Genomic DNA, 27,106 nt, shown 5'->3' with positions numbered 1-27,106 from the left:
GTGAGAGCACTGAGAAGGAAGTGCAGGTGTGTGTGCTGAGCTGTCTGCTGCCTGGCAGCTGTCCGCCGATGCCAACGCTAACTACCACAGCAAAGCTCAAGACTGAAGTGGGCTTTCTGATGTCAAAGAAAGAGGGAATGAGTCTGCAGAATAATCTATGAAGGAAGAGGAGACCGCGAGAGGGAAAGGCACCAAATCGTAACAAAACAAAACCACTTAATGGCATTCCCTGTAATCCCTTGTCTTTCTGTCCATCCATCTGCCAGGTTGAGGAGGGGCCGAGTTCAATCAATAGATTGGTATCACAAACAGAGGATCTCTTCTAGAATGGAACGCCACCCTTGTGCTTGCATTCCACACAGCAATGATGGCTTCCTACTTTGCTCATGATAACTAACATCTCGTCATCAGGAAAGTTGCAATTCCTTCCATTCTCTGGGGGAAAAAAAAAAAAAAGACAAAAACCAACCAAGCAAAACGGACAAACCGCCCAGCCAGTGCAGCGTTATCACCAGTGCTGAGACTGGACACCCCTAAAAGACCTGAGCCAGAGGATGGACGTAAAACTGAGACTGGTTGGATAAGGGGGGAACACATGCAGCTTAGACTTCTCCCTGGGACCACGGTGGGATGGACAGTTCATCTCACAAGATCTTATCCCAAAGAGAAAAACAGACAAAATGATAAAGTGGAAAAGGGCTTGTGGCACCTGATGTGGGGCCGGCTCAGAGGGCACTTCCGTGGGTACGCAGGGCACAACCTGGGCAACCTAACCTGTAGAAAGCCCACAGCCCTCATGAGCCTCAAATCCAGTAATTGCTCCAGCAAATAGGCCAGCTGAGGAGAGAAGCCCCATTTTGTTATATCGTGTGTCTCAAAGGGTGTGGCTGGCCACTGTCTTGACAGAGTCAGTTCTTAAAAATCTGAGCTACCTTGTGAGCAGTGGTCACGGAACATCCATAGGCCAGGAGGCTTAACCTGGACTGCCACAGACTGTAGGTGAAGGAAGGTTGGAGAGACAGTTGTGGAGAGGTGGAAGGACAGACAGACACCGAAGACAGATAGGGTAAGTGACAGGAGGCTCAGGCTGGGAAATGACATTGGAGAGGGTGGAGAGAAAAGAGAGGGGATTGGGAGGGAGTAAGCTTGTGTCAGGGATAGAACTCCCCAATAGAATTACCCTGGAGTTGGATAGCTCTAAGTCTGAGGCTGTGTGTGTGTGTGGGGGGGGAGGTGTTAAAATCTGGAGCTACCAATCTCTGTCCATTGCTGTGGAGCCCGAGAACTCTGAGGTTCCAGGGATGTACATGATACAGCTGTAACCCTCAACAGGGAGACACACTGAGAAGACTGTGAAAGTATGAAGGCAGGCCCCTGCCCGTGTTCCTGTCAGCACTGTGGTCACAGCCCACACTTCCAAGACCCATGGGAGACACTTCCAGGGAGCTTGAGCTGGGGAGTCTCAGGGTGAGACCCTCCCAGCACACGGACTGCAAAGCCAAGTGTGGCCAGCAGAGGGCCCTGACACATAAAGAAGGAAGATGGCTGCTGTGAAGACAGCTCTGGTGGACACTGGACCCTTGTTCAATGCAGACTCCTCAACAGCATGAGTAAAGAAACACAGGGTCTGTAAGTTTAACCCTCCCTGCTCCTGTGCATAAGTAGGAGTCTCCAGCCCTCGAGGACACCCCAAAGCAGACTGCTGTAACACCCACCCCACCATGTGGTTCTTTCTATTCCTACATACTTATTAGGTTTTGACTGTATTTTAAGAAGTTTCGAATATTTTTAATGGGTTGGTGAGATGGCACAGAGCGTAAAGGGCGTGCTGCCAAGCCTGACCACCTGAGTCTGACCCCTGGTCCCCTAAGAAATGATGGAGGGAGAGAACCAGCCCCTTCAAGTTGTCCTCTAACCTGGCTGTGGCACCTACATGCCACCTCCCACCTCCCAAAGGGAAACAAGATACACAATATAACTAAACCTTTCTAAAGAATGGTTTAAAATCAGGGTTCTATTTGCTATCCCCTTTAAAGATCCATATTCTTTTGTTTACATGTTTTTCTTTAGGCAACAACACATTTTTCGATTTTTTTTTAATCTCTGCCCTCTTCCTTTCCCTCTGTTGGTATCAGGAGCTTTTAAAGCATCCTCTCACATCTCTGCCTAGCTTCTGTCCTGAGCCTCTTTACGACACAGGACCCTTTGCTGCCACAGGACCCTTTGCTGCTACGTGAGTGCTCCCCACGCATTCCCTTCTTCCTCCTTTATCGTTCTGATCTCGCACCCACCCCTTTTCTCTCATCTTGGTTTTCTTCCTTTACCATTTCCACACTCATTCTAATTACTTGCTCACTTTATTGCCCATTGGCCACAGTTTTGTCACCTTCAGGTTTGTGGCCACTGGCAATGTTGTAGCAGACTTAGCGGTATTAAATGTATTTAAATGCTTTCAATGTTTTGATGATATTGCTGCTACCGCAGTTTGTTGCTCTTCACTAGAAGAGTTAAACTTCTCAATGGGATCCTCCCCCCAACCCAGAACCAATAGTTACGTAAATTCCTTGCAGAAATTCAAGAAACAACACGGTCCCACAGACTACCATAACCCCTCCACCACTAACCTCCGAGATACTGAGATAGGTGGGATGCCAGGTAAAGATTTCAGAAGTGTTCTGGCAACAGTGATGAGACAGAGGAAGATACCAAGAAGCAGAAGAATGAACTAGAGAGGGAAGTCAGCAGCCCAGAGGACAGGTAAGCAACAAGGATGAGAAAATGAGCAACATGGAAGAAAAACTGAGATTTTAGAGGTGGGGGAAGGAAAGAAGAAAGGTTGGAAAAGAAACCCTCAACGAATCAAGTAAAAGCATGGTAGAAAACATCACTAGCAGATTTGCCCGAGCCAAAGGACCATGGGAGATGGAGGTCAAGGTTGATGAAATACAACATTCAAATGCCAATAAGGAAAAGAATAAGCAGGAATGACTACATTATCCAGGAGCTCAGGAATATAATCAAAATGCCATATCCAAGAACCCACGGGCGAGGAGAAGGAAGAGGAGGAAGTAAGAAACACTGAAGACACAGAAACCTTGGACACCACGGTAGCAAGACATTGCCTAAAGTTAGGGAAAGAAGTGGACATTCAAACACAAGGAGCATCTAAAACCCACATGCACAAGACCACAGAAGACACTCTCAAGAACACACACATGTCAAAACTCAGAGCAAAGAAACAATAACAAAAGCTGTGAAGGGAACACACCAACTCCCCCACACAGTGGAAGCACAAGGCTAACACCAGCTCTTTCATCAACAGCCCTCAGATCCAGGAAAGCATGGAAGCGTGGCTTTCAAGCTCCTAATGTAGATAACTGCCAAGCAAGAACTCGCGATACAGCAAAGGGGTCTTTACACTTGATGGGAAAAGCTGGGTGTGGTGGTGCTCGCCTTTAGTCCTAACACTGGGTAGTCAGGAGCAGGCAGATCACGGAGTTCAAGGCCAGCCCAGTCTACAAAGTGAGTTCCAGGCCAGCTAGTGGTACAGAGAGAAATTCTGTTTCAAACAAACAAACAGATAGACAGACAAAATTGATACAGAAATAAAGAAATTTCAAGGCAAGCACAAACCGATGGAGTTCATGACTGCCAAACAGGTATAAAAGAAGATACTGTACACAGTGGAGGGAGAAAGACACATTGGTAAAGGTACCTACAGACAGAGCCAATGGTTGGAAGTAAATAGAGGAAAAAAAAAAGGAAAGAAAAAGAAAAAGCTGGCCTAACTAGACTGATAAAGTGGACTCCAAACCCAAATTAGTCAGAAGCATAAGGAAGGCTACAGATGATTAATAGAGAGCAACTCATCCAGATGAAGCAGCCGCAAAACATACGTGTCAAATGTCACGGAAGGATCCCAATCTGCAAACCAAGCATTAATGGACATAGTCACCAAGACAATGACCGAAGATGATTTCAGGGTTCCACTGCCATTGCTAAAAATATCCAACAAAACCAGCAACGCGATGTGACAGGTAAACGCCACACAGGTCAAACCCAGCAATGTCACAGGTAAACGCCACACAGGTCAAACCCAGCAATGTCACAGGTAAATGCCACACAGGTCAAATGGACCCAACACATAGATGTACAACAAAACCAGGACACATACGCATTTCAGCAATCTGCAGAGCCTTCTCCAAGATAAATCACACTCCAGGCCATAAAATCAGGTACAAATATAAAATACAACCAGATGCCAAATACAAAATAACACAACCCTCTGATATCTGTAAGATCACAGGATAACAAAACTAGAAATCAATACCAAGAAAAACTACAGAAGTCACAATTGTGTGGAGACTGATCCTCATACTCTTGTATGAATAGTGGGTTATTGAAGAAATCCGGGTAGAAATGAAAAAGTTCCTGGAATCAGAAATTAAAATTGATATAATTTGAACTGAAAAGGGGAGGATTATCACAGATCCCAACTAAATCCAGAGAATCATCAGGGAGACCTTTGAAAACTTATTTTTTAAAAAAATAGAAAATTTAGAATAAATAGATAAATTCCTAGACATATAAGACCTACCAAGATTAAATCAAGAGGATATAAACTTAAATAGATCCATAAAAACTGCTGAGATTAAAATAGCAATAAAAATCCTACTATCAAGAATAGTTCTGTTCACACAGATTCCCTGGGGGAATTCTACCATTTCTTTATCAATGTTCCTTAAACTGTTCTATAAGACAGAAAGGGAGCAAGCACACCAAAGTAAAGCCAGAGAAGGACACAGCACAAGAAACGGTACAGCAATTTCCCTGCTGTTCAAGGGTGCAAAATTTCCCAATAATTTTTTTTTGAAACTGGCTATGTAGTAAAGAGCACACACAGCTTTTCAAAAGGACCCAAATTTAGTACCTAGCACCTATACTGGGTGGCTTACAAAGCCCCAAAAGCTCTAGCTTCAGGGCAATCAATATCTCTAGGATCTGTGGGTCACTGTACTCAGATGTGCATATATCCCCCCACATATACACAATTTAAAATAAAATAACACATTTTTTAAATTCTTAGAAAGTGAATTTAAGAACACATTAAGAAAACCGTGTACTATGGTCCAGTTGTTTTAACCCTAGAGATGCAAGTCTATTTCAGCATACACAAATCAGTAAGTTTAACTGAGTGCATAAAGGCTTAGTACATAACATGTATGATCACCTTGACTGATGCACAAAAAGTCACAATGTTCAACATTCTTCCATAATAAAAGCCACGAAGTCATTAAGAATAGAAGGAACATATCTCAACATAATAAAGGCTATATATAACAAGCCTAGGGACAATATAATAGTAAGTGGGGAAAATTGAGAGAATGTCCTCTAAAACCTACAAGACAAGGGTGCCCACTCTTTCCTCTCTAGTTTTATTCAATATGACTCTTGAAGTCTTAGCTAGAGCAAATAGACAACAGTAACAAGTAAATTCACACAAACAGAAAGAAGCCAATTTATCCCTATTCACAGACAGCATGATCCTTTATTTAAAAGACCCTAAAGACTCTACCAGAAACTCTTAGACCTGATAAACACTTTCAGCAAAGTATCAGGATTCAAAATCAGAAGAGAAACACTCTCAGGTTTCTATATGCCAATAACAAACTTTCTAAGGAAGACATCAATAAAACCGAACACAGCAACAACAACAACAAACACCCCATATACAATCACACTAACCAGGGAGGAAGGGACCTGTACAGCAAAACCTTAGATACCGAGGAATCTCATGGAGATACTAAAAGATGGAACGATTTCCCATGCTCGTGACTAGGCAGGATTAATAGAAGGAAAATGGCCATAGTATCTACAACAACCAATTGATTCTGTATAATGTCTATCAGGACCCCAGTGACTTGCCTCCCAAAGTTAGAAAAGGTCCTAAAATCCACATGGAAGCACAAAGGACCCTGAATAGCTAAAGGATCCTAAAGGGACCGACCGATGCTGGAGCTAGCACAATGCTGCTCTCTGTTGCTGGGACACAGTCAAAACAAAATGAAACATGGTATTGGAACAAAACCAGCCAGGTAGGATAGGAAGAAGATCCAGAAATAAATTCATACTTTTAGACCCACCAAATGCTTAAAAAGCTATCAAAAACAAACTTGAAAGAAAAAGATAGTTTGCTTAATAAATGATGCTGTTGGGAAAACTAGGCTTCCGTGTCAGAAGAATTTCTCACACACCCACCCCAGACAATTCAAAGTGTACCAAAGCCCGGTATGTAGGACTTAGGCTTTGAAACTGCTCGAGGAATACACAATTATCACACGTCACAATACAGGCATAGGCAAGGGTTTTCTGAACAAGCTCCACTGCCCAGGAAAGAATCCCAGGAGGTGATGAGTGGGGTACATGAAATTAAGACGCTTCTGCGGAGCTAAGGAACAACCATCAGAGCAGAGAACTGAAAAACAGTGCTGACCACACTACACACTGACGGGATCAATATACAAGATATACAAAACTGCAATCAATAAGCAGGCTAATAAATTGAATACAGTTTCAAAAGAAGGAATACAAATGGCCAATACATACTTGAAAAAAGTGTCTAGCATCCTCAGCCATGAGGGAAATGCAGATTAAAATAGCTCAGACCAGTGATTCCCAAGCTTCCCAATGCTGCGACCCTAAAGCAAATTTCCTTATGTTGTGGTGACCCCCAGTCATAAAATTACTTTTGTTGCTATTTTATAACAGTAACTGTGCTAATATTATGAATAGTAATGTAAATGTTTATGTTCCCTGATACTCCTAGGTGACCCCTCAAGGGGTTCCTGACCCATAGGTTGAGAACTAATGGCTTAGGCAGTCCCAGCTCACCCTAGCCAGAACTGCTATCCATAAGAAAACAAACAACAAGAATAAGGATGCAAGGAAAAAGGAATCCTTATCCACGTTTGGAAGGCAAGCTTGCGCAGCCACAGAGGAGGTAAGCATGTCACTTCCTAAAATCTGAAACTAGAGCGACTATATTACTCAGAACACCGCTCTTGAGCATGGAAGTAAAAGAGAGTATATGATCACAGCAGATGTGCCTACACATCCCTGCATGTAGCTGCACTATGAACGTTAGTCAGGAAATGAAACCAGCACAGTCCATCAACAGGTAGGTGGAGAATCAAAAAATGGCACACATACACACTGGGATTTTATACAGTGATACAAGTCAAATCATGACATCTGCAAGAGAATGGAGGCAGCTGCAAATCACTATGACAAACTAAACAGCCACACTCAGAAAGACCATTGCTGCAATGTTCTGTCACAAGTGGACTGTAGACCCAGAATGATGTATGTATATGTATGTATGCATATGTATGTATGTATGTGTGTCTATGTATGAAAGTACACATATGTACATTGTGAACATGTGTATGTGGATATGCATATGCAAGTATAAATATATGTACATGTATATGTATGCATGTGTGTGTATGCAAGAATGTATATATGTATAAATGTATGTGTGTGTGTTTGGAAGTCAAAAGACTAGAAAGGGGTCATGAGGGTTCTTTTATCTTTTATCTTTTTTTAAAGATTTATTCATTTATTTTATGTATGTGTGTACACTGTAGCTGTCCTCAGACACATCAGAAGAGGGCTGATGATCTCATTACAGATGGTTGTGAGCCACCATGTGGTAGCTGGGAATCGAATTCAGGACTTTTGGAAGAGCAGTCAGTGCTCTTAACCATCTCTACCTTGAGGAAGAGTTCTTAAAGAAGGAGACAATCGGGAGGTAATGGAAAGGAGAAGGTCAGGGAAGAGCAGGGGGAGGGGAGTGAGAACAGCACGAAGATGTTAAACATAGCCCGCACGCTGCTCGCATGCTAACCTGAAGAATTTACTTCTTACTTAATTTATTACTTTATTTATTTTCAGACAGGATTTCTCTGTGTAGCCCTGGTTGTCCTGGAACTCTTTATGTAGACCAGGCTAGCTTGGAACTCACAGAGATCTGCCTGCTTCTGCCTCCCAAGTGCTGGGATTAAAAGCATGTGCCACCATGCCCCACAAGAATTAATTTTAAAATGCTAAGTTGCAAGAGAAAATTCAGCCTTTTAAAATTATCTTAGTCAAAGTTGCTATAGAGAATGAAAGAGCCGTGCTTCTGCTTCTATAACTTGATAGAAACACATGAGCTGTTGCTTAATACTTCAACAGCTTGTTGGTTACTATGGAGTTTTCATTGTAAGCTTGTTTCAAAATTTTGAAAAAAAACTGTAATACTTATCATCAGTGATAGTTAACTTTTAGAACTTAACTTTAAAATAATGAATACTCTACTCCAAGGTTAAATGGAAAAGGGCCAAGTAGTACTCAAAAGTTGAAAATATTGAAGCATAAAGGGAATTATTTTAGAACATGCAAGAACCCCAAATCTTTCAATTCTCCACCTAAGGGTATTTTAATTATGACATTTTACATATGCCCAGATTCTTCAATGTGTCTCCTGAGTTCTTAGAGGCAAGTGCATGGTTTCCACTCGGTTCCCAGCCCAGGCATCATGCTTGACTGTTCTCACTGGCTGGTCTTAGAAATCAGAAGGAAACAGAACCGTCCTAAGAGCCACAGGGCTCAATGTCTCAGGCCTAAGTACTACTTAGGAAGGTAACTGGGTGCTGTTACCTGTAATTTGAGTACACTTGATAAGCAACAAAAAGGGCTGCTGACAGCCACTCCAGGTTCCGAATCCCAGTACAGTGGAGCACTCGGTTAGTCTCAGACACAAGCGTGGCCAAACCAAGGCCAGCGAGAACGGCCACCACCGCATTGCTCTGCAGCCAGAATCGTTCCACCTGGAAGGAGACACACACACAGTATGTCCAGTCCAGCTGACAGGTTTACTGGATCAATGGCAACAGTTATCACTTAGGCTCAGCTGCTTACACCGAGTATCACTAGGCTTAGGTAATCCCCCTTTCCAGCCCAGCCCTGGGTCACTTTCTTTCCCAGTTTTCCAATGTTCCTTGTTCCTAATTGGGCATGTGCCCACCGTCTCCTTAGAACCACAGGCTTCATCTTCACTCTAGCAACATAGGTGGAGGAAAGACAGAAATGACGTGGCTTTCCTCTGGGGAAAAGACTTCCTCCTTTCCCTATCTACTCCCAGATGTCTTTTTGTGGGATGAGGGGGATGAGTCCATAGGAAACTGGCAGCTCCCACTGGGCCAACACAGCCTTCTCCTTCCCTCAGTGTCATGGAAGTGAGCCCCCTACAAGAATACTGGTCCACAGCAGACTCTCATGGAGGCTCCGCTGGGTGGGGCTGACTGGTGTGCAGCACGGCTCTTAGGTGGTGGCTAGGACTGCCTGTCTTGAAGACAGCACACGAGCCCCTTGCTCACAGGAAGAAGTTACGTTCTCCAGTCTCGGCATCCCTAGTACTTAAGGTGATCACCCACCAGCTCAGAGGAGTTCCTCTTTCTTCCTCGGTTGGTTCAAAGCTTAGAGGGTCAAGTAGAGCACTGGGTATTAGGCTTCGAGAACATACACGCAGAAGATCAGGCAGGGTCAGCTTTCTAACCAGGGCTACTGTCCATCTGTGGTTTCTAGTATGAGAACTAATAGAACCAGGATGGACGGTCCATGACTGTGGCCCTGGCACTCAGGAACCTGAAGTGGGAAGAGAGGGAGCTCACTATGGAAAGACTGGGCTATGGTGAAACCTTGCCTCAAACAAAACAAAACACAAACAAAAATCCTCATCTCCATCTCACAGATGGCTGCCAGGAAAAACACAAGCATCATGTATGCTTGCACAGGTTTGAGAGAGCTGCTAGAAGAAGACATGGCAGGAGTCCCTTCCTCCCCTCCACCCACAGCTCTTGCTATTCTAAAAGGAATTCCAGGCAAAAGGCAGCAGTTTCCTGTATTTGCAAGAATGAAGTCTATCTTGGGCTTTTTTATTCTATTGAACTACTCTGATAACTAAACAGCATCTTTGCTTGCTTGCTTGCTTGCTTGCTTGGACACAGGATCTCATCGCTCTTAGGATGTCCTCGAGCACACTGTGTAACAGAGACTGGCCTTGGTCTCCTGCTGAAGCCTCCCTGGTGTTGGGATTATGTGTATATATGATATATTCATTGGGATTATGTGTATATATGATATATTCACTGGGATTATGTGTATATATGATATATTCACTGGGATTATGTGTATATATGATATATTCACTGGTTCTGAATTAGTTTGTCCTTTAACAAGGTTCATGAAGGGAACAATTGTACAATCTTCACAAGTTTACCATTTAAAAGATATATTGACTTAAAACTTACCACACCCATGAAAAGTGGTTTTGAAATATCTAAATTTGCTCTCCAAGCAAAGAATAATGAATACAGGCAAAGCATTCCAGTGAAAAGCCATACTACTGACGACTTCCGCCTGTCCCTACAAAAACCAAAATGCATCCAAAATTACCTGCATGAATGAATATCAGTAAGACACATAGCTTTGACGTACAGGGGAATATATGTAGCTGGAAAACTTTCTATTTTTAAGAAGAAAGAGCAAACTCTCTGCGGCACCGGTGAAGTCAGATGAGTGGCAAGTGCACTGCGGCCAGGTAAACCTGCATTGGTGCAGCGGCCGGCAGGAACTCACAGAAAGCACATATACTAGCAGTCCTGCCAAACACAAGTGTCATCGAGCACATGTAAATACAAGCACACTTTGCTGCTAAAAAAGAAAGGTTTAAAATGGCAAATTTCAAAGTAAGAATTCAGCGGTGATGAGACACAGTGCACTGTAATTCCTGATAAAGAAGGTAACTAGGAAATCTCCATCGCTGCCCTTCATCTACAGGCACTGGCTTAGCGATCTGCCGTCCAGATGCACATCTTCAAGCAATAACCAGAAATGCAAATAGACACCAATCCATGAGTGCTTTAGTACCGGTTATAGTAGTGGAAAGGTGGGAGCGATTTAATGAGCCTCAAACAGGAGAACACTTAATTTCCCAGTACATCTGCAGACACAGTTCAGCCCGGTGGTGGAATACTTGCTATGCATGTACAGGGCCCTGGGTTCATTCCTCAGCACCACAAATGATACATAAATTAATTCTCCCCATGATTACAAAATGGAATATATTATACAGACATTTAAAACAACCTAAGGGGTTTTTGTTTTTTGGTTTTTCTTTAATATGGGAAAATGTTACAATTGTTTTTTAAAATGTTAAGTGTTAAGCAAACCATATATGTGTGTATATATATATATGGATTTATGAAAAATACATTCAACTGAACAGAAAGTAAATGAATAAAAAATAACAGAGTTTTATTATGTGAGCTGGCCTCAAACTCATGGTGGTTCTGCCTCAGCCCATATACTGGACTTACAGGCATGTGCCATGCCTGAGAAGAAAGCTTTTTCTTTTTAAAACTTATTGGAGGGATTAGATAGCTGCAGACTTCTTTTGCAAGTCAATACTAGTATCAGCTATGGGCAGAGGGAGGGATCAAATCCAGAGTTTGAGATGCTCAAATCTTCTAAGTCACTTACTTGTAATCATAAGACCAAATAAGACATCAAGAAACAGTATATATATATATATATATATATATATATATATATATATATATATATATATCTGTATCTATAATCTGTATCTATAGTCCTAATAGAAAAGATCAGGAAGCCGAGCATGGTGGCGCACGCCTTTAATCCTGGCACTTGGAGGCAAACGCAGGCAGATTTCTGAGTTCGAGGCCAGCCTGGTCTACAAAGTGAGTTCCAGGACAGCCAGGGCTATACAGAGAAACCCTGTCGAAATAAATAAATAAATAAAGAAAGAAAGAAAGAAAGAAAGAAAGGAAGAAAGAAAGGAAGGAAGAAAGAAAGAGAGAGAGAGAGAGAAAAGATAGGGGACATTTATTCTAACTCTAAGGCAATGCTGGCAGCACTCTATAGTGATAAATAAAACACATATTCGACAGAAAACATGGGAAATGTAGCAACAAAGGGGGCATCACTCACTTTCTAGCTAAACTTATATTTGCCCAAACTGCAAGAGCTTGGATATTGAATGAAAGTTCGGTCTTCATATTCATTATCTGTGAACTGAAAAACAAAACAAAGTACATTATTGTTGGTATGAAAGAAGTTCAGTAAACTTCAAACAAAATATTTTATCAGTAATACATTCAATTATACACGGAGATTCTCTAAGGACTACGGTCATTTTTTAAAATTATTTTTTCTTCCTTCAAATTTTGAAGGGGAGTGAGAATTATCACTGAAGAAGTCCAATGGTTCTAAGACATTCTCTGACCGTATTTGGCTCTCAGCACGTGATGTAGGACTGACACAGGGTAGCGTATAAGAGCTTCCTAATGGCTCAGGTGAGAAGTGGTTTTGAACTTTGGTCAGTTTCGGTTGTCACTGGAGATTTAGCAACTGAAATAAAAATTAAACTCTTTTCTGAAGATCCAGCTATGAAGGGACAAAGGGTCAAGAGAAGGATTTGTCATTCCTTCTGGGTTTTCTTCTTCCTTAAGTGGGTTCTTTCTTTTCTATATTATTTGTTTTGGAAAACGTTTAAAAAAATGTGTTCTTCTTATTCTATATAACCGAGCTAAATTCTTCCATTAGCTAGCAAGCAGTTTCAAGTGCTGAGTCCTAAAATCGGCACACTAATTTCTATGAAAAGAAATAGGTCTACACACGATGGAAACTTCACTCTCCCTACTGGCAGTTTTCCTGGAGGAAGTGCGATGCGGTAATTACCACAGCCATACAATGAGCATTTTACTAATGGAGACACCAGCCGCTATGAGAAGCTGCCTGCCTGCCTCATTTACAAACACACATGAAAATTTGATTCTGGTGTGAGGTCTGCTTCTTCTAAAGAAATGAAGTCAGTCTCAGAATTAATTCCTAGAGATCTGCTGCTTAAATGTAAACTCTAAAAGATGTCCATTGCCTAAGGTTAGATTCAGTAATTTCCCTACACAGAATTGCAATTTACAGATATGCATGGGCAAAGGACCTATTTTGCTTGACTGGAAAAGGGTAGGTGATTACGTTCCATCATTTCAGAGGCTTTTCTTGTAAGTTAATTATGCATCTCCTTTACAACAACCCACCAACCTGAAACAAGTTAAGTCCAGAAATTATCTCGCTCCGTGTGTGAGGGTTCTGTCTCCAACCTGCATGATCCACAGTTCATGTGTGGGTGTGAGTCTTCATCTCCTATGTCGCCTTTTTTTCTACATATAATACCTGGCAGCTCATATCTAATAGAAGTTCCCCAACAGATGACTTTTATGCACAACCTAAACAAGCTGGGTGTATGGTCTAGGTTACTCTGGAAAATTCTTTGGCGTTCATGTGGGACTCGCAGAGGGAAAATAGAACAGTAATCCCGGTAGGCAGAAAAGAGTGGGCACTGAGTCTTTCTCCATTGGGGAGAAGCAGAAGGCTGGGAAAGCTCAGAGCCACTGACAAAGGCTGTCTACAGAGGAGCCGGCTCTTTCCACCTTCCCCTTCTCTACTTCTCCACAGGAGAACAGAAAGCAGTGCTGAAAACAAACGCCTGAGTCAAACATCAAAGGAAACATGGTAAACTAGTTGTGAGAAAAGTAACTACAGCAGAGAAACATTTTCAAAATCTGCTGGAAAGTGAAAACAACCAACAAAACTGTATGTATCCTATGAATCTATATTAAAAAATTTAAAAAGTATGCAAGGCACACACAAAACATTAACGAATCAGTAACAGCATTTATGTCTGCATGTTGAAGTTACTGTCATTTAACTTTCCTATTTTTGCTTGCTTGTATTTCAAAAATGTCTATAATTATATATCCTTTTTTTTAGAATAGGCCAAAATGTTTAAAAACAAAAAAATATCAAAGATAGTGGTACACCAACACTCTGGGAGCTGAGACAGGAAAATTGTGAGTTCAAAAGCAGCCTGGGCTATATACTGAAACCCTAAGTCCAAAAAAATAAAGGGAGTGAGGGATATATTGAGAACCACTTAGAATGGGAGCACAGGTGTATAACTCTAACTAAGGCAGGAGGATTGCTTGTTACAGGATAGCATGGGCTACAAAGCTAGGCCTTGTCTAAGACAGACATACAGACAAATAGACAGACAGACAGATACACAAACAAAAGACTGACAATAAAAAAATAGATAGATAGATAGATAGATAGATAGATAGATAGATAGATAGATAAGTAGGTGGGTGGGTGGGTGGGTAGATAGGTAGATCTTTCTTTTACATAGTCCAGAGAGTTCCAAACCAAAAATTAAGAGACCATTTTAATGTCATAAAAACTTATTCTAAAATTTATATTTGAAGAATTATAATTGGTATTGATAATTTTTAAAGTTGACATGGATAGTTTTCAAGTGCCTTAATCTCTGTAGGTTTTAAAGCAAACATTAATCCATTCTTCAAAGAAAACCATTGGTTAATACATATGACATATATTTGCTTAAGCTGGCTCTAATAAGGTTGGATGTTAAAAATATGAAAGTCAAAAATAAAGCTTATGACAGCCAAAAGGGAGTCATAAGAGATAGTACACACACTCAGCTCTTAAGGATTAAATGAGCAGAATTCAAACCAAAATAACAAGAAATTGTTCAAATCATGATGAATGCAATGCTCTAACAACGTCCCTAAGAGAAAGATAATAGGAAACCATAGGGAAGAGCAAGTCATTTTCAGACACCACCGTATGGGCAATTTTACATGCAGGTGGAATGTGCGGGTTTAGGCACTGGCGAGGCTCCCACTAGCCTCACTGCTGTGATACAGCTTGCCTCAAGCCTTCTCTTAGTGGCAAGCTAAAGCACTTGGCAATACAGTGTGCATAAGCAGCTATTAATTGTGGAGGTGAAAACTACTTCTCAGACATACTTCTTAAGAAAGGAACTAATAAGAAATCTCCCCAAATCATTGGAAACAGCTAATAGAAAATTCATGTAAGATAGTTTTGAAATCATACTCACAGCAGTATTGTAGACATGCTCGATCCCACTTCAGACTTGGCCTAAACACAGGAGAGTTCATTTGTACAAGCATTAAACTGAAGCTCTGTGAAGTGACTACATTTTTAATGATCTTGACTTAGAGCTCCATAGTTTAAATATATAACCCAACATTTTCCCTTAGTGTTTGAAACTTTCAGAACCAGTGAAAACTAAACTTTAGGCACCCACTAGGAAGCTTTTAGGATAACTGGCTATAAATCAGTTCAGCTACTCCAGAAGGTATGAGCTGGCCCGCAGAGAACTCACCCTCTCTTACATGTCTGCTGCAGCCTCTCTCTTATGAGAGTTCACTATAATCTGATAGATCACATTTCTCAACAATGCATGGATGATAGGAATCTTAAATCTGGAAGTACCTCCATCTACACTTTCTGAAAAACCAACTTGGAGCAACCAAAAAAAATCCGAATTCACATGAAGTGTCTGCCATTAAAAAAATAAATAAAATCTTTGACAGGGTAGTGGTGCACTCCTTTAATTCCAGCACTTGGGAGGCAGAGGCAGGTGAATCTCTGTGAGTTGAAGGCCAGCCTGGTCTATAGATTGAGTTCCAGATAATCACAGCTACAAAGAGAGACCCTGTCTCAAACAAACAAGCAAACAACCACCAAACCTTGCATATATTTATCGTGCATGTGTGCTAGGCATGACACGAGTGGCCACCATGGTCTACATCTGCAGGAGTCAATTATCTTTTCCACCATGAAGGTTCTGAGGATTGAACTCAGGTCAAATGGATTGCTAGCAAGCACCCTCATCTGCTGGGCCATCTTGCTGGCTTTGATCTACATTTTTTTATAGACTAAACTAATATTAAGTAAACAAGAATTAAACTCCCTAGATCAAACATTAATTAACAATGATTATTTTAGTAATGTCTTTTATAGTGAAACATGTCCTAGATATGATATATATGTACACACACACACTTAACACACGCACACTCACTGTAGCACAGGATTTGAACCCAGCACTGGAAGGTTGGAGGCAGGAGGACAGTGAGTTCTAGGCCAGCCTGGGCTCCATGGGGAGACCCTATCTTTAAAAGCAAACAAAAGAAAAAGGAGACAAAGCTGCAGGCCCCTCATCAGCACCATCAGGTACCCCACAGACCTGCAGGCCCCTCCTTCCCTAATTATTTCTACTTCATTATGTTATTTACTTATTTACTCATTCAGACAGCCTCAGTATCACCCGCTGGCCTAGAACTTATGATCCTCCTGCTTTAGCCTGTGTGTCATCTTGCCTGACCTCTCTTGCACTTTCCAGAAGGCTTCACTACTCTTGCACATAGTCTTGAACAATAATGTCAGCTTTGAGGTTTGGAATTCTGCCAGTGGTATCACAGATGCTTCTGACATTTCTTTTCTTTCTTTTTCTAAGATTTATGTATGCATTTATTTACAATGTTCTCCCTGCATGTATGCCTGCACACCGGAAGAGGGCACCAGATCTCAATATAGAAGGTTGTGAGCCACCATGGGGTTGCTGGGAATTGATCTCAGGACCTCTTAACCTCTGAGCCATCTCTCCAGCCCAGAAATTTATTTTCTTCAACAACACAGAGTACAAGCCCCATTAGAAAACCCCAAACACAGTGTCTATATTCCCATAACTATTGTCCATTTCCCCTTTCTTTTATCCTTTACTGCAGTTTTATTTATCTCCCTGCCACCACCACCACAATGTCTCTGGAAAGAAAGGTCTGTTGGATTTCTTAAGCATGACATATCTAATTTATTGAGCTTACATTTTTCTGAGCACTGATGAATCTTCCATTTAAAATTAAACAGTAACACAGGTACTATTCATCAAGTATGTTGAGGAAATCATGGGGCTGGAGAGAATGGCTCAGTGCTTAAGAGAGGACCCACATGGTGCTTCACGACTGACTGCAACTCCGGTCCCAGGAGATTGAACATCCTCTTCTGGTCTCCATAAGCAGTGCACACACATGATGCGCAGATATATGTGCAGGCAAAACAGCCATGTACATACAAAGAATAATTAAACTTTTAAAAATTGAAAAATAAATGAAAAGGAAATGTTGTGCTGAATGTGGGGACACATGTACAGCCTGCACCCAGGCAGTGTGGGGACACATGTACAGCCTGCACCCAGGCAATGTAGGGACACATGTACACCCTGGCACCTAGGCAATGTGGGGACACATGTGCAGCCTGCAGCCAGGAAATGGAGGCATGAGGATATAAGGTGGGCATAAGCCTATGCTCAGAGGGAAGCAGGAGTATGTTGTTGTCACAGTAAACTGTAAATGTGAGAAGCCACATTCCCAGGGACTAATCTAGTACCTAGAATGGCAGGGCTATCTGCTGCTCTGTCAGGCACGACCCAGACTGAGCACTCGAGTGTCAGTACTTGTTTCCTTCCTTGGCAGGACTTTACATATGAGTTTACCAGGCTGAACGTTCCATATTCTTCCCTGAGGAAATGTGTCAGAAACCCTCGCAATGTCGTTTGGTCTCCCCAGGTCCAGCGGGCGTGACTGAGGTAGGACGAGACAGGCAGGTAGACATAGGGCAGCAGGCCAGCAGAGAAGGCCAGAGTCAGCCTCAGCAGCAAGCTGAGGGTGAGTTCCTGCACAGGAGACACAGCGGAGACATGTTTACTTTAGTCCATTTATCCTGGAACTTCAAAAACACATCAAGGGAAACATCATATGTGTTTGCTTAAGGCTGACCTCTCAATTTATGTTAAGTCACCGCAGAATACGATGTTAAACCTTCTGATTATTGCAGATTACTAGAAAATTTCATCAGCCTGGATTCCTTTTCGTGGCAAAACCCAAGTGAAGCAAATATTAGCAAAGATGTATGAGAACCAAGCAAAGTGCGTGTTTTACATTTAATCCATGTCATGACATGCAGCGTTGCACAGCTGAGATGACCCACTCGGCAGCGATGGCTTGTTAGTTGCCTCTGAACACTATTTTAAGGCTAACTCACTTCACCACTGTCATTAGAAGGGGCTTTAATGTATACTTCATTACAAGTTCGCAGATTCTCCCCAAGAGCTCTGGGTATTTATTTCATACAAGCATTTGGTGTAAACAAAGCTAGCTTTTATAGACCACAGGGGCACCCACATTTCTCTCCTGTCTGTTTAGTGGAATTTGCTATTACACGTAACTGTGTTGTCTCATATGCTCTACTCGGAGGAATCCTTCACCTGTACATTGATTTCTAAAACAGACGATATGAAAACATTGCAAAGATTAAGTCCTAACAATGTGAATTCTGGAATTCTAGAGACATTCAAGCCTTGTTTCCCTCACTGAGTGGGCAAGGGGATCTCTTACAAACATCTTAACTGGAAACTGCCAACTGTTTTCCTTACAAAACCAAGAAATCCATCTGAGAGAACACGTATAAGAGGCAGGACTCAGGACCAGCAGAAGACAAGCAGCGGAGTTCTCTCTGCATTTTCAAACAAACATCCCTAATTGAAAATGAAGTGTTCGTTGCAGCACTCATCTCATCTGTGATTTCTACAGCAGAAACAAGATCCACAGAAGCGACGGCAGGAAAGCAGAAAGATCTCATCTGACGACAGGCGTGGCTGAGGTGTTTACATTTCTGGAGGCACGCACGTTATAAAGTTGAATTTAGAATGACAAGAAGCAGTTGTTACACTATTTTCCTTTTGTATGAGAAATAAGCAGGGGCAATTACATGAGGGCTGTTCCAGACAGGCTGGGAGGGCTTCCTTGTTCTGCGTTACGCTGTGATTGCCTGACAGGGTTCAGGTCTCAATGTAAATGCACATACATACATACCTATGTATACATACAGAAGCATGCACGCACAAACACATTACTATAGAGGTTCCTTTGACTTCCCTTCTGCTATTAACAGAAATGAAAGAGGGGTGTTGAAGAGTCACAGTTGTCATCAGTAGCCTACCGGAGGGCAGCGTAATACGTCCTTAGCCCAGGCTCTCTAATTGTTAACTCTGAGTCCTCAATCAACTCTGAGTCCTCGATCAAGACTTTACACAAATTACATGGCTCTTCTTCCAGTCAACTGACAGGTGCTTTTCAGAGAATAAACCTGTTGCCTCTGCTCAGGTCAGAAGTCGAAGCTAGAGCAGGCAGGGCTGCTCCATTCCCCCATCCAGCTGCCTGCTCTCCTCCCCCATCCAGCTGCCTCTCTCCTCCCCCATCCAGGTGCCCACTGATGCTGGAAGAGGAATGTGTGCTGCTCAGTTTTACAGCCCATAACAGCCTTTGCTGAATGTTATTATCTCTTTGCTTTACATTCATATATGTTGGGATGTAAAGCTAGCTGGCCTCAAACTCCCTATAATCCAGGCTGGCTTCAAACTCTCTGTGTGGCCTACATTGGCCTTACACTTTCAAACCTTCTGCTTCACACTCCTGAATGCTGGGATTATAGGCATGCACCTAGTTATGTCTTCATCTATTACCAAGGGTTTATATCACAAAGCATTATTTAAAGAACTTTCTGTATACTCTATAAAACTACTGTTAACCCCCTGAGACCCTGTGTCAAAGAACCAAACCTCAATAAACAACTATCTAAAAATAGGCCTCTGGGTAAGCTGTTTAATATCTCCCATGTAAGGACTTACTAATTGATGTCACAGAAGTAAATTCTAAGAAAAAGTTGTTCTTTGTCAACTATTGTCTCCTTTTTATTTAATCACATAATAAGGGTTTTATAATCTCCACATTACCCCTTTTTGCCTTGTTACCAAAATGTGTTAAAGTACAGTAAATACAATTATTTAAAGCTTTAGTATAATTATTTCCTTATTGCCGCATAATAATTTTATTATATGCTTTATGTGTTTTCTATTGCAATTCTGACTGTAGTTGGGTATAATTAACAAATAATAAAATGAGAAATAAGTATCACTGAGGTTCTTAACAAAGAAACAATGACAAAGGGAGCATCCAGCTCTGCCTTGTGTCCTTTACCTTCCAGAAGAACACTGACGGAATCAAGGACATTCATCTTCTCAGGTTCCCTGTGTACATCACTACCTGCCTTTCCCTACTGGAATCTCCCAGGTCTAACAAAGAAAAGTCTCCTGAATGGCTTTCTGTCATTTTAATTAACCTTAATGGTTTTTTTTTCCAAAGAAAGATGAAAAGCAAATGAACGGTTTTCAGTTATGAAGAGGAATTCTCAGATTCTGAGGACACATGAGCTCTCATTAGCAGGTGTCATCTGTTGTGTGTCAGCCTCCAGCACCTGGCCGCACAGACAGGACTCAGCACTTGAAGGACTGAAGCATTGCTACTTGACTGTTTGAATCTTAGGATGTGAAAGAAAACCAGTTAGGAAACGTGATGTTGCTGCTCCCAGTCCCTGCTGCCCCTGTGCACTGAGGCGCTGTCAACAATCATGAGGAAGATTATGGAGTCAGCCAGACACCACCATAATCAATACTGCATAATTCTGTAAATCCTCTTTTTAAAGTCAATATTGTTAAAGCCTCGGGTCACTTATGCTTTACATAAAACTCAACAAACACTGAAGCCCTAAATTTTTAAATAACACAAATGTTGAACTGAACCTATGTGAAATAGTATGAATTTTAACTTTTATAATTAAAAAAATAAACCTACCTTCTCTTTGAGAAGTCGGAAAAGAATCCAGGGTATTATGCATAATATATAGAGGACTATTGTGTGCTGATTACACAAGCTGAGGCCACACGAGAAAGCACCAATGGCTGCTATCTGAGAACGAAAAAGAAACACTAAGTCAAATCTTTACCCAAAACTCTAAACATAACAGTAAAAAGCCCTCAACACACGTGCACAGCTTCTGTGTGCCACCTCAGAGCCAAACCCTGAGACGCTAACAGCCATGCTAATATAGACACTAATATTTATCAAGTGGTTGTTTTGGGTAATTTTCCCCCAGTCTCATAAAACCCTCCAGTTTGACCTTAAGACTATCTTCAAAGTGACTCCTGGGAAGCCCCTTACAATGACTACCAGTAACAGGGTACTGTATCATTCTTAACTGAAATCTGTCACTAAAATTCAACAATTCTGATTTACCCTACTAAATAAATAAGATTTTATTTAGAACTTTGGTTATCTCATAGGAGGCTTTTAGTTGCTACTGAACATGTAGTTGTCTCATACGTAATAGTCTCTCCTTAAGCACACCAATTAGGCCCCTTTGAATGATTCTTCACTGTCCAATCGCAGAGCAGATCCTGAGCGCCCCCAGGCCCCACATCCCATCTTCCACAGCGCCACAGATCACTGGGGGCCTGCTCCCTCAAGAGAATTTGGTTTGACCCAAATCTCCCTTTCTTTCTCTGCTTCCTGTCAGGATTCTTCCCTGACTCGCTGCCAGCTCCTTGGCTATAAGTTTCTACTTTTCTTCGTATTTGGAGTTAAGCCTGCTACCATGGTCCCTATGGCTGAACGCAAGAAAGCCTGCTTATGTCCCCAAACGAGTACATGGTATCCGTGCATGTATCATGTGCTTTTCTTTAACAGAATCAGAAAAGAAGGTTGTTTTAAACAAAGCACTCTAATAGCATGAAGAGTTATGGGAACCACAAATAATCTATGATATCCTCTTTCCAAACTCTATCAGCAAGCTGCCCTTTACTAAGACGATGTAGCCTTTCTAAGGCACAGAGGCTTAGAAGCAGTTAGAAGACAACGCTCCTTCACACTGCAGATGACTGTGGTGGTGATCTCTGAACTGCTTGGGTTTTTACATTTGATGCTCTTCTTCTGGCTAAAAATAACTTATAACTGTGATCTTTCATGTAATTAATAAAGAATCAATGTACTACCATTGAATTTACCTTAAGGTGGTCCATCCACAGTTTGGCCTCACAATACACACACACACACACACACACACACACACACAGTGGTGTACAAACCAAACACATTCTTCCCCCAGGACTCACTAGACATTCCATAATCTCATTCTGCAAACCCTTCTGAACTCTTTAGCAGGGGAAAGAAAGTCCCATACTTGAGAGCTACCATGGTTCCACTCCTAGCAAAGGGTCTGAGTGTGACAGTCTCTCCACCCGGCCAGACTACCCCTGACAGGATTCAGAATAGATGAGTGTGGTCTAAACCAAAGTTAAAAAGAAATACATTGCTGCCTAAATATTGAAACAAACCCCGACTTCACTTTGATCAAAATAGCTTACCTTTGATCTCTCCTTTGCGGCTGTTGCCTCCTCAAAACGCACAGTAAGCGCCATGAGCAGCCCCACGAACAGATTGTTTAAGCTAAAAACCTCAGCTGCAATGGACCACTGCCATGTTAGGCGAGAAAATGAAAACACCCCCGCAGCAAGAATTCCTCCAGCATGTGAGCCAGAAAGCCTGCAAACACAGATAACATGAAATCTCTCTCGGAACAAAAGGAGCTGACTCCTCTTTCAGAAACTACCAGCAGAAGTGATGACAATTGCCCAGCCCTCTCCCAACACGCTGGAACCAACACATTCTTCATATGACAATTCCAACAGATTTCAGTTAGGAAGCCCACCTGTCAACAAGTCAGCAAGCCTGTGGACAGAGGGTTGACTTCTCAGATCGAGTGCTAGGACCTGAGCCAGGTCAGACAACCTAGAGAGATGGCTACAGATAAACCTGGGGCATTCCTGAACAGCCACAAATGGACTAGCTGAAACTGTAATGCTTAACAAAAGGCAAAACACCTACTTACTTCAATCATCACTTCCCATAGAATGCTTATCTACCCTATCTCCTGGTGTGACCATGGAGGTCTTGGTCAAAGCATCTGACCATGTTAAGATCTTGTACAGCTTTGTTCTTAATTTCTAACTTTTATTTTTTTGTTTTAGACAAAGTAAAGATAAATTATATTTTTCTAAAGAGGCAGATGGGCATGTAAATTTCAACAAATGTAAAGAATCAAAGGCTATACCTGCCAACTGTTTACTCCCTGAATATCAACAAGAGCCATGCAGTACTCCATGGGGGCTCTGCACCTTAATGCACCTACATTTGTGACTGGTCACATGACCGAACACTAGTGTATATCCAGCCAGAATAATTCCCACCTTGCTATAAATCTACAACTACAAAGTTTAAAACAATGACTGAGTATTTCAGGAGTTTTGGAAATCCATTGGCCATCACTAAGTATCTCAATACTAGGAGAGCCAGTAACCCTTACTAGGCCTAGCAATTGATACTAACTGCTCTACGTTATTAGTTTTCAGATATTTTGCTTTGTATAAAAATATGAGGTAATTTCAATTAAAAAAAAGGTAAAATAAAATTTCAACACCGGAGCTCGGTGGTTAAGGCTGCTTACTGGTGGTGGTGCACACCTTTAATCCTGGCGCTCAGAATTAAAGTGCAGAGTCCCCAGGGAGTCACGGGATGGCCCTTGCTGATATTCAAGGAGTGAACAGTTTGTTTCCAGATGTGCCCTTTGATTCTTTACATTTGTTGAACTTTACATTCCCATCTGCCTCTTTAGAAAAACACAATTTGTCTTTACTTTGTATAAAGCAATCCCAGGCAGAGGCAAGTGAGTCTCTGAGTTCAAGGAGTTCCAAGACAGCCAGGGTTACAGAAAGAAACCCTGTCAGCAGGGGAAAGCGGGAAGAAAGCATGCTTACTGTTCTTCCAGAGGACCTGGGTTCAGTTCACTGAATGTTGCCATGAATGAGTCAGCCTGGAATCCAGTCTTCCAATGTACTGGGCCCCATCCCGTGGCTAACACCAGCATCATGATCTCTGCAGGCTAGCTGTGTGCCTCCCTCATGTGGCATGCCATGCCCAGCACACACCAGGACTCATGTTGTACCCTCAGTACGAGTCCTCCCTTCTCCTTCCTCTATACTCTCACTAACTTCTCTTCAGTTCTCAGGGCTCTAGTCCATCTCTGAACACCTCTATCTTCTATTTCGTTTATATAGAAGCACCTTGTTCCAAACATACAAAGGAAACAAGGAAAGAGTAGATTAGCATTAAAAGCATTTCTGAGTTTTGTTTTCTAAAATTGGGTCTCACTATGTAGCCCAGGATACCCTCAAACTCACCATAATCCTCCTGCCCCCATCTTTTAACTTCTGGGATCATAGGTATGTGTCACCACAGCTGGCTTTATAACATTTTAATAGAACTTTAGTCTCATCTATCAAATTCAATTTTGGAAAGTTGTCATAAGACACAAGCATCCTTCCTCCAGTTAACACATAAATTAGCACCCTGGGGGAAATGACAGACCCAGCAGTAAGGTTACAGTGAGTCAGAAACAAATCCATTTCTTAAAAGTTCTTTGTATAGTCTAGATAATGATCAATAAGTGGGCAAATGAAGCGAAGGATCCTTACGTGAAGTACAAATGCCAATAAGTTATGACAAGGTGCTCACCATTAACAGAAAACAAATTAAGATTATATGAGATTTCCTCTCACCTTGACATTGATTATAATGTAAAAATAACAACAACAAACACTGAGAAGGGTCCCCTCTACACTAGGTAGGAATGTCAGTACAGTCAGACGTTCCTCAGAAACTGGAAATTTGAAATGACATAGACATCAACGTCTGTGACACCCGCACAGCTCCTAAGCAGAGGACTGAGCCTACACACCTGTCACTGCATGAATGACACAGGAAGATGGCTCACGTACCCAACAGAGTGGTAATCAGCTGTACAGAAGAATGGGATCCTCTTCTTGCAGAAAATGTTGGGACTGATGCTATTGTGTTAAACAAAATAAGTTAAGCCCAGAAATATACCACATTTTCTTTTATGTCGAATTTTAGACTTAAAATATAAAAAAAAAAAGGCAGCCAGGCATGATGATACACGCCTTTAATGCCAGCACTCAGGAGGCAGAGACAGGCCGATCTCTGAGTTCAAGACCAGCCTGGTCTCAAAGAAAATTCGAGTACAGCCAGGGCTACATAAAGAAACCCTGTCTCAAAAAACCTAATTAATTGATTAATTAATCACAAGGACTTAAAACCAGAGGGGGAACGATGGGGGCGGGGCAGAAGAGAATAATAAGAAGAGGTAAGCTCAAAATGTCCTGCTACACCTGCATGCAACTGTCACTACAAAACCCATCATTTTGTGCCATAAACACAATAGGTTTAAAGAGTAATAATGTTTATTTTCAAACAAAGAAACTGGGACCCAGGCGGGTCAGGTTATTTTTCCAAGATCCTGTAGTAACTCATGGCTGGACCAGCATTCACACTGTAGCCTGCTGCCTGTGCTGCTGTGTTGTGGATTCAAAGACAGGCATTTGGGTTTTAATATGAAATGAATTATTCTGGATTAGTGGAAAATTGTATCTTGATTAAATGTGTACCTTCTGGAATGAGGAATGAACCAGAATAAAGTTTTCATAGTTATTAGAATTGTGTGTGTTTCCACATTACATTAAAACAACTACCACTGTGTAAGGCTAAACTGTATTCAAAACCTCTGTTCACAGGTTTAAATATACTTTTTCTAGAAGAAAAGTTTGTCAAAGTTTAAACTACCAGATGTTCAATTAAGTAGAATCAAAGAGACTGATATTACTGATATTAATAAATTCCCAGGAAGAAAGCCCAAGATCCCCTAATGTGCAATGGTTTTATATCTATATTGTTAGGCTCAAGATACCAGACACATTTGAACTGACTATGCCAGTCACTAGAATTAGGAACTCTTGCTATTTGCTCTTTCAGATATTTCACAGGATTGAATTATTGAACAAAACAAGGTAACATTATTGGCGTCACTAAGAAAACCTATCTAGTCACCTTAGACTCACTGATGCTTAGGTATGGCTTTTCCTGAACATTGACCTCATGCCAGCAAAATCTGAATGCTCCAACCTCAGATCAGGGTGGTTTGCAATAAACTGTATCCTCCTGCACTAACTTGTCCTCAGCGCCAGAGAAATAATATCTGAAACTGTTGAGTGAAGTTATAGATGAAAAAGGAAGCACGTTCTATAAAAACAGCGACAGAAGTCAAATCTATAATCTTCATCTTTAGCATCTGAGAAGCTTGCTCCGAGTTTAAGCTAACAGATCTGGGGCTGAAACTCTAAAGCTGAAGACGGAAGGCAATGGGCCGTTTAACTGTCTGTTTCTCAGCAGCAGAGCATGAGAGGCTGGGTTTTTCCATTCCAACGAGCACCTATAGTCCAATTCTGTTGTTCCCAGACAGGGTTTCTCTTCATAGTCCTGGCTGTCCTGGAACTCACTCTGGAGACCAGGCTGGCCTTGAACTCATAGATCTGCATACCCCTGCTTCCCCAGAGCTGGAATTAAAGGATGCGCCATGCTGCCCAGCATTCTCATCTGAATTTGTAATTCAAGCCAGTCTAGTATGTGTCGAGTAATTGATATCCTAAAGACACCATGCATCTTTCTTCTGTCTGTCTGTCATTTGCATACTTCTGCCGTCTCTGCCACTTCATTGGCCCTGTCCCAATTCTAAAAAATTCTTGGGTCACTTGTTCTTTTAAATCAAACTGTAGAGCTCTTCTCAGCATCTTTTGTGGTTTTAGACATGGTCTTATTATGTAGCTCTGGCTCAACTGAAACTTTCTGTGTACACTGGGCCAACCTTGAACTCACAGAGATACGCTTGCCTCTGCTTCCAAGTACTGAGATTAAAGGTGATTAAATCTTACCTAACCTTGACTCTTTAAAAATATATTTCTTTTCTACTAAACATAGCCAGTCAAATGGTTGCAACCAAGAATGCCCACAAGACACAATTCCCCTTTATTACAATTGCCATTTTTTCCCCAGTCCAACTATGAGAAAACGGTGTAGATAGTGGAGAAGAGGAAGTCCATATCTATGTGGAGGAAGTTGTGCGGGGCTCTTTTGTCTTTTTGAGACAGGTTCTCATGTAGCTCAGGCTGGCCTCTGAATCTGTGATCTGCCCCGGATTCCTGGAATTATGTGTGTAACCACAGCTGGCTTTTAAGGTCTCTTTAATGATCTCTGTACATATTCCGCCATAGGCTTTGCCAGGCATGATGGCA

The 27,106-nt window shown here is 41.7% G+C and overlaps 1 protein-coding gene across 2 annotated transcripts in view; it reads right to left on the bottom strand.

The window, feature by feature from the left end:
- Tmem260 (transmembrane protein 260) overlaps nucleotides 1-27,106 on the bottom strand; it is a 67,739-nt gene that overhangs the window by 19,543 nt on the left and 21,090 nt on the right. Inside the window, exons 4-10 of one of the 2 annotated variants that reach the window (XM_021181987.1) lie at nucleotides 22,271-22,448; nucleotides 20,703-20,816; nucleotides 17,507-17,686; nucleotides 15,047-15,087; nucleotides 12,058-12,141; nucleotides 10,353-10,467; nucleotides 8,701-8,870 (exon numbers count right to left, since the gene is read on the bottom strand). In XM_021181987.1, the coding sequence (XP_021037646.1) occupies nucleotides 8,701-8,870; nucleotides 10,353-10,467; nucleotides 12,058-12,141; nucleotides 15,047-15,087; nucleotides 17,507-17,686; nucleotides 20,703-20,816; nucleotides 22,271-22,448 (882 nt within the window). The remainder of the gene's footprint in view (nucleotides 1-8,700; nucleotides 8,871-10,352; nucleotides 10,468-12,057; nucleotides 12,142-15,046; nucleotides 15,088-17,506; nucleotides 17,687-20,702; nucleotides 20,817-22,270; nucleotides 22,449-27,106) is intronic. The other variant, XM_029468944.1, reaches the window with a different exon arrangement.

This window comes from Mus caroli, chromosome 14 (assembly GCF_900094665.2).
Source record: "Mus caroli chromosome 14, CAROLI_EIJ_v1.1, whole genome shotgun sequence".
In the NCBI taxonomy this organism is placed as follows: domain Eukaryota; kingdom Metazoa; phylum Chordata; class Mammalia; order Rodentia; family Muridae; genus Mus; species Mus caroli.
The sequence above is the reverse complement of the archived record's forward strand: the minus strand, read 5'-3'. Positions and strand labels throughout refer to the sequence as shown.